Source organism: Tenebrio molitor, chromosome 5 (assembly GCF_963966145.1).
Source record: "Tenebrio molitor chromosome 5, icTenMoli1.1, whole genome shotgun sequence".
Taxonomy (NCBI): Eukaryota; Metazoa; Arthropoda; class Insecta; order Coleoptera; family Tenebrionidae; genus Tenebrio; species Tenebrio molitor.
The window spans coordinates 7,484,366-7,492,856 of record NC_091050.1 but is presented as its reverse complement, the minus strand read 5'-3'; the positions used below and the strand labels follow the sequence as shown (position 1 = coordinate 7,492,856).

Sequence of the window (8,491 nt, the reverse complement as noted above, 5' to 3'; positions counted from 1 at the left end):
TTGTAGGGTTGTGAAAAGCACGAACGCCTAAAAAACCATAAATATCTGGTATAATGGTATGATAATCCCGGGGCGCGAATTAGTGACGTCGTGAATCAGCATCTAATCCTGTGGGAAACGACACCAGTTCCTTTGTCTATCTCACTTCCATGTCTAATTGTTGTCTTTAATCCCTATTATTGTCTCCGCAGAGGCAAAATAGCATCGAAACCGTCATCGCACAATGCTTACTAAATGTATTTTTCGTCATAAAGTGTCATAAACGTCACTTTTAACCGCGCTAAAATTCTTGCGTATAATGCGCCACGCAAACTGGGAATTATTTTATGGTGGCACTTAACTAGGTATATTCCCGCAAATTTGTTTTTGGAATGGAAATATGATTGTATTAAGTGTTCTCCCCTCATTCTTTGATATAGTGATTAAGAAAATATCAGACGAGCGTTCCCTTCAATCTTGCAGCGAGCCTCTCTCTTTTAAAATCATTTTTAATTAAGGACCTGAAAACTTTAAAGATTGTGGAGCTTCAGCAATTTAAAAGCTCCACAAAGAAGCTGAAAAATTACAAAGCGCGAGCAGTATTAAAAGGAAATCAAGAGGTGTTAAAGTCTTATTTGAAGTGCGAGGGATTTGTTTGAGAACGAAATCTTTCAGGATTCCTTCCTGAATTTTCATTTCTAAACATTTACCAATTTATTTCAACAGATCATAATTTTTCACACTTGTCATAATCATACAATTTTATTTCTTCACCGCAGTTGGCATCTCGAACCCGTGAGTCTTTCCATTTTTGATTATACATTCCACCAGAAGTTTAGCCGTTTGACATTTGTCGCTATCCCCATCTCCTATTTCATTTTCACACGTGGACGCGAGTTGGCTGAGCCTCTCTTGTTTCTCCTGGTCTTCTCCTACAAGTGGTTTGAATCCCTCAATCATCCCACTTTTACTGAATTTCCCATTCTCCATTATCTTAGAGCTGTCAAAAATGCATTCGAGCATGCAGAGTCCCTCGTGCGATTCCGGCATCTTGTGGTCTTTTAAAGCTTGAATGTCAGCGTCGGAAGCGCCCGCTTTGGATTTACATTCCATTATCACCTCCTTCGCGGCCTCTTTAATTGCATCCTTGTCTACAGGCTGAGCCAGAACTGGGAAGAGCGATAACGTTGCCAGCAAAACTAGGACTCCAGCACCAACTGAAAAGTAATTGTTGCAAAACCGATTCTTTCTTGAAAATTACTTAAAACTAAATAATCATGTGATTCTTAAAAAATTACATTTTTAAGTTGAATTATACGTTTTGTTGTAACAGTTTTAACAACGCATGGAAAATATTAAACAAGGTAAGTACCTATCTATCCTGTATAACCCTGTATTTACTTCATGGAGTGTGTAACAGGAACAGGAAGTAGGTAACATGCAAATCATGCAATGCAGCAAAACAGATGATTAACAAGATCATTTATGCATTATATTATTAACACTCCTTTCAAATACATCATTGGTTTTTCCTGTCTCTGTTTTGCTAATTACATTAAAATAATAACTAACCTTGTTTGGTCGTTAATTTAGGTATAGGAAATATTATTACACTGACTGTCTAAGATTTGCCACCTTTAAAATACATTTAACGGTAATTTTACGTACTCAATAGCGGACGAAAAGCAAATCTTTTTTGGACGCACTTTTTAGGACGCTGACCGTGGCGCCATCTGTTGGTCTGTTTAGTAAGTTAGTAATGAAATCAACAAAATCCTGCCACCATAAATTATGTAAATAAGTATCTACATAATTGTATTTCAAATAAACTAGGCAAAAATGTATAGGGAATTTTTCCTTTTTTGAATTTTTTATAAATACAGTTTAAAATTTGTAATGAAATGTGTTAGAAATATGTAGATAGACACATCAAATATTATGTTTCAAGTACCTGTAACATTCTTAATTTATCTAGTGTTTAAGAATACCTGGGAGGTTTGGAGCGATTATTTTGTTTTCCAAGAAAAATTGTGGAATTCCCTATTCATTTTTGCCTAGTTTAGTACATTTCTAGTTTTGTTGGCAAGCTGATAACAAAAACTAAAAAAAAATTGTTAATATGTATGTATGTAAATAATTTAATAAATTTATTTATTTTCCAATGATGTCTTTTATTGTGTATTTCGTGCGGTCGCCTACAATGTTTTAATGTGCATCTCTGCTAAAAAACGCCTTCTGTCCTTGCCTGTTTTGAAGCCTCGGCTGCGCCTCGGCCGAAACAAAATTGTTCTGCTTTCGTTACTATAGAGAAACAATTTTGTTAATAAATCAAAGTTCTTGAATTAAGCTGTTCGTTCGAGTAAATTTACGGAAATTCTATTAAAATGTCTGATACAAGTGAATCGTTTGATATTGAAGAATATACAAAACAGGCCGAATACCTGAAAAGTAACAGCGCACGTTTTTCGTGTTAGTTTAAACAAAGTCTTAAAAAAACATTAATTAGTTGTAAATTTTGAGGTTACCTTTGACAGATTTCAAGTTACGTAGCTCAGGAAACGATGAAAATTGAACTTTTAGTGTTGAAATATTATTTCCGCCCTTGTTAAGAAATATTCTACATTTCATAACTCAAATTAGTATTCAAAAATGTTAGTTTTCCAAACTCTAGTAGATAAATTTAATTTCAATTCAATGAGAGGTGAGAAAGAGGATTTAGGATAATTTCTATTTTCACAGTGCAGATAAAAGTCTAAAATATTAGGTAAATTTAAAATGCTACCATTATTTCCAGTTAAAGGACTAGTATTTTATGTTAAAATGAAGACTGGAGTACTGGAGAATAATTTAAGACTATTTACTAGTTGACTCTTTTAGGCTAAAATTAAATACTGAGACACATCTGGATAAGACCAATATGTTCCAATTAAACACTGGTTCACATTATGCGAATTTACAAATAAAGAATTAAAAAACGTAATAAATATGTAATTGTAACAAATATAGCATAGACATACATACACATTTTAAAAATTACAACATCAGAATCATGATGGGCATGTCATGATACTCATCCTTTACAACGATATGATGTGACTAGCGGAAAATTATCTTTAACTAAATCTTTTCAAAGGGAAAGATGCAAATCTTCACTTACCAGTAATCACGAAAGAACTCATATTTTAAATAAATTTCTGTCGTTGGTGTCGTGACAAGAATAAATGACTAATGAAATATGTTGGTTTTATATAGATATTCCTAATCGTGCTCATCATCAGTGACCTTTTCCGGTACAAAACAATTCCGTTTGTTGTTTCAGAATCGTAATTGTTGCTATCTGCTTGTTCCACTAGAGGATGCACTGAAAAATAACACAACAATAACGAACTGCTGATAATCTGCACATCCAGTTTTATGGATTATTACCTCTTTCCGACAAAATTTAAATTATTACACGGTATTATTTTGCACCGTAAGTGATTTACGCCGTGCGAACAGTAAAAATCGAAAAAACCACTCACTTCGATACAAACTTGATAAAGTGCTAATTGTTCGGTAATTAATTTTGAGCTGGGGGACATTAGTCGAATTAAAATGCATTTTCTAAATGAATTGCATAAAGAGTTGGTATAAACACATCGCGTGTCTATACTTCACATGATATGGGAAACGATAAGGGTCTTAATATTATGCGAGGTCAGATTAGGGGTTGAAATAAAGTACAGTGCATTGTCTGTTTACCCCTTTAGTTTATTTTGCGGCAATAATTTCGTTTTGTGTAATAGTGTCGCAATCGATGATGGATTTTGTGTACTCTATCGCCTTTCATGCCGGAAACGTCTCATTAATTAAAAAAATACGATTAAGTCCATCAACCCTCGTATTTTTCGGAGCACCATTCAAGCGAGCTTTTTTCGCGGAAAGCATAAAAATTCTTGGCTCACAAATAGCCACAACTCAATTATGAGATTCGTCTAATTAATTTAGTAAAGATTAAATCATGTAGAGGTGTAATTACGGAAGAGTCGTATTTCATGCAATACACCAGAGGCTTTGAAATGCACCCTCCTATATTAAAGACTTTCAAATTAACACCGGCATGATACACGAAATCCAATAAAACAAACCGTGGCCTTCGAAAAGCGCCAAATCAAAATTTTATCGACCCAATATAAACAAATTGTAAATCATTTGGTAAAGTTCTGCGCGCGGATGGGGCGGGCGTCTTGTATAGATTTAATTATATAAAACCGGGCAATAAAAATTAATCTTGGCTTTGTTCTGCCATATTGATGTAACAGTGTGTCACCTATTTATTTTGTGATATCGTGGCCATAAAACTTAACCGTTTCCAAATAAACGCACTAAAAAGGTCAATTAATTACAGAACTGTATGTATCAAAGTAATAAATCAATTTAAAAGCGATTAATAATCTCGAACAAATACAAGAAAACTGAAATTAACGTCAGCACGAAGTGTTATTTCAGTGGAATTAAGCTTTCTATTATTACGAAACGTCGAACAAAGCTTTAATTGATCATGTGATCTTCCGTCTCGCACCCTCGCCTTGGAGGCCGCCGCCGCGACAAAGACGCGTCTGTTCCGCGTTTGACGTCTTTTCCGCACCGCCCCAGTCTCAATTTTTCAGTGAATTTTTTCCACCGCCCCCACCGGAGTTTCAATTTTTTAATCGCGCGCGTCACAGTCCGATCCGAGGTGAAGGGGTTGCTCTAGTAATTATATTGTCGCCGTTGATGGGCGGAGAAAAACTCCATTCGGGAAGATTTAGCTTCTGGAAAATAAGCGAAGACAGAGCGTATACAGGAATTAATCGCGGGCAGTTTCGAGAGCTGCTGGGTTCTAACAACAGGTTAATGTCGCGTGAAGCCAGCATTCACTTGTTTCATTTGTCTCTATCTGCCTCCCCTATTATGTGTACTTACGCCGCAGGGACTGGCACGGTGAGGGGTTATCTCCGTCGTCGATGTCCGGTTAAAGGACTGCGAGGATGCGCGACTGAACTGAGTTGGGGACGTTTTCGCAGACCGCAAAGCAACTTTTGGTTTATTAATCTATACGTCATCTCGAATTTAATTAAAAACGATCATTTACTTTGGCGTAAATTTTGCGACTTGGTTGTAGCGGCAGATTTAATGAGAAAAGACGGAATTTTGAAAACTTTCGAAATATATAAATAGAGGGAAAGGGACAAAGGGATTCGTTGGTACACAGTTTTTAAAGAAGTGGAGCAAAGTTATCTTGTACTAAGCGCCACACTGTTAATATTTGCACTATTTTCAGGTGGTCGAGATAAAATTTCTTTTAAAGGAGAAGCCGACCGAGTAATAATGTACATAGGTACATAGATAAAGAATAATAGAGTATTCATAAAAGGAGTGAAGAAGAATGAAAAAGAAACATGTAGTAGGTATGCTACTTTTAAAATTTGTCAGTAAATTAGTTTGGATTCAAATTGAGGATTAATTAAGATGTAGAGTAAATATTAAAAATTGTAAATTATAAAAAATATTAACCAAACGTTGTAAGGGTTATTAACAACATTAATTTCGAGCATTTGGTCTTAAAAAACAGTGGCAACTGAAAGAGTAAGTAACGAAAACGGCATTAAAAACCCACACAATGAAAAAGATTTACGTAAAGAAAGAGAAGAAAAGAATAGATGAAAGGACGTTAATGCAAAAGAACAGTAAGCAAATATAAGTATGAGTAAAATATCTAGTAAGAAGGAATTAAAAAAAAAACTAAAGCAAATCACGAGTATTTACGAATAAATAAGTTAAATTTTAAACAATGTGTTGAAAGTGCCGCTGTCTTTAACACTTTAACTGTAGGATAAGTCCTGGAATTGGAATATATTTTATTTTTGCGGCTCCTTAGCATATTCCATATTGGTACCAAATGTAAAAACAGAGGTTATGTAAGTCCATTAATGACAGGTTTTTAATAGACTGTTATAAGTGAAAAGTAATTAGAACATAGAAAAACTGAAGAAAAGCACAAGCAAAACAACTAAGACGTCTAACTCACAACTGACGCTAAGTGCTTATTCACAATGGACATAACCTTGACATAAGGCATAAGAAATTCATGATACATGCAGTGGATATACTATTAATTTTTACGTAACTTATGAGAAGTGACCTCAGTGAACATTATTGTTGTGTACAAAAAGGCATGAAGAATCATATTCGAGTTATATGGACACATAAATTATTTTCCAAATGCCCAAATTTACAAATTATTCTTGGGTATCTCTTATGTATTTCTTATGTCTTATGTTCATTGTGAATAAGCACTAATATTTAATAATTTAACAATTAACTTCTAACTGATAAAATTGTTAAATTTTTTAAAACCTCAAAGTCAAATGTATCAAAAACTTTCCTTTGTGTTCTATCGCTTTTTATACACAGATGTGGTCCTCTTTCGTAATTTGTTAATTGTTAATCATTTAAAATTTCCTATGGTATTGGTTAGAGGCGGCTGGAGTAATGACGTGACAACTATACTAAGTTACGTACCCCTACGTGCTGATTGGCCTCCTATCATTTCAAATTTGTGATGTTGAAGACACCAGAACTAAACGCACCTGAATTTTTCCCTCGGACACCCAGTATAACTATAACATGCATTCGTCTTTATTTCAATTGAGTTTATATCCACCCAAAATACTGTTGCTTTCTAGTTTCATCCAACACTACACTTTTGATAAACATAACTACCTTGGAGTTAACTTTTGACTGTCATTATCTTATCAGACTCTTCTTTTATGTATTTTGAATTTCCTTTATGATTTACCGCAGTGGTTCTTCAATTTTCGAGTTCCGGGAATCAGAACATGAGGCAGTAGCCTCTTATACCCAGTGGCGCAGAAGGCCCTAGAAACTTATTCATTGAATTCATATAAGTGGATAATTATTTGACTTTAGTGTACGAAATGATTCTACGATTATTAATTATAACAGGCAATACAACTTAGGACAATGGAATGCAAAAAATTAGTAATATTTAACAATCAAGAGAAAATTTATAATTCAAATCATTTCAGACCAAATATTTTTCTTCGAATTGCTGTCTGTATGATTTGGATCAAAGTAAATTGCAAATCTTTCAAAAATTGAAACAGATTGACAAAGGAATAAATATTTTTTAGAAAATGATACAGGTTTTCATAAATTATTCATGCATCAGGTGTGCTGTGACTACATGTACTTAAATGGAGACACAGCCTTCTTGTGACACGAATCATTTGTGAAAACCCTGTATAAAAGCCAGAGAACTAAATTTACCAGAAAATCTACCATAAGTAACTTTCTTTAATTTTCTTTAAAACATTTTAGGATCAAATCACATTTTTTCAAATTTGTTCACATTCCTTGGAATTTGGAATAGTTTTCGTTCCATCAGCAGGAAAAGTTTCAGTGTTTTGAAGTAAAATTCAAAATTTCAATGACATTTTTCAGGAAACCAAATGACACGTGATTTTGACGGTCAGTTAACTAAATGTTCCGAAATTAGTTTTAATGGATTTTATAAAATGTACATAATATTTTCGCGTGAACGAAAGCTTCGCCTTCCTCACTCTTACTGTAAATAACTATTAATTGATTTTGAAAACTTACTTCAGTAACAGCTAATATATAAAGTTAGCTGAATCTTGTTTGTAGTTGCTTTTGTAGATATAATGATTAAACAAAATACAAAAAGGTAATTATAATGTGCAAAAATTACAGCAATTAATGACTTAATACGTACACATTAGTTTTTTAAAACCTCGCTAAAATAATAATGTTGACGACAATGGTGTGGATTGTTGATGAATTAGGACTGCTGAACGTCGTAAACGAACGTTGTGTCCAGGACAAAGTAAAATTAACAGATGCACTGACATAGGCAGTAAGAGATATTTCCAATTTGTTCATTACAAGGGACACATCGATCTCCCTTCGTGCTTTTCCCCGATGAACCAGAGAGAGAAGGCGAATTTTCCGTAGCCGGCGAGCCAATGTTTAGTTCTTAATTTGATGAGGCTTAAATTGGTTTAATCATAATGACTGTCCGTAATCTACAGATTGCCATGAAGATATACTGTAATTTCTGAATGGATTTTTTCCTGATTTTAATTACGAGATGTGACGAGTTTAGTAAATTGTCTAGGGCATTAGCTCGGCATTAATCCGATAATTTTATTTACTCGTTATCAGGGGCGTCGTCGTCGGGGTACGAAAAAAAAATCTTCGTGTCGGTACATTAACTTGAAAAAGACGATAAAATTTTGTTTTAGTTTTCGGAGCGATGTGTAATTCGTGAAGCGCAGACAAAAGGGAATCGCAAGTGATTTACCAATGATTGTTCCGGATTCAATAACCGGAAATGCTTGTTCGGCCAATCGCGCTCTTTGATTCCGTCTTGATTGTTTTGATAACGTTTCTGTTTTCTATTCTGAACTACGTCCCGGGAGAATGGGATTGCCTCTTCTTCCTTTTTATC

At 34.3% G+C, this 8,491-nt stretch overlaps 1 protein-coding gene across 2 annotated transcripts; it reads right to left on the bottom strand.

Annotated features, from left to right (window-relative positions):
* Positions 1–661: 661 nt before the first annotated feature.
* Positions 662–6,641, bottom strand: LOC138131661 (general odorant-binding protein 19d-like). Of its 2 annotated transcripts, none has more exons than XM_069048805.1 (2): positions 6,523–6,641; positions 662–1,196 (listed from the first exon to the last, which is right to left on the bottom strand). In XM_069048805.1, exons 1-2 carry the CDS (start codon positions 6,548–6,550, stop codon positions 742–744), a joined length of 483 nt encoding a protein of 160 aa, XP_068904906.1. In that variant the 5' UTR covers positions 6,551–6,641; the 3' UTR covers positions 662–741. The 2 variants fall into 2 exon arrangements, with proteins under 2 accessions (XP_068904906.1, XP_068904907.1); XM_069048806.1 differs by lacking the exon at positions 6,523–6,641 and adding an exon at positions 3,137–3,293 and having other exon boundaries at positions 667–1,196.
* Between the last annotated feature and the right edge of the window lie 1,850 nt (positions 6,642–8,491).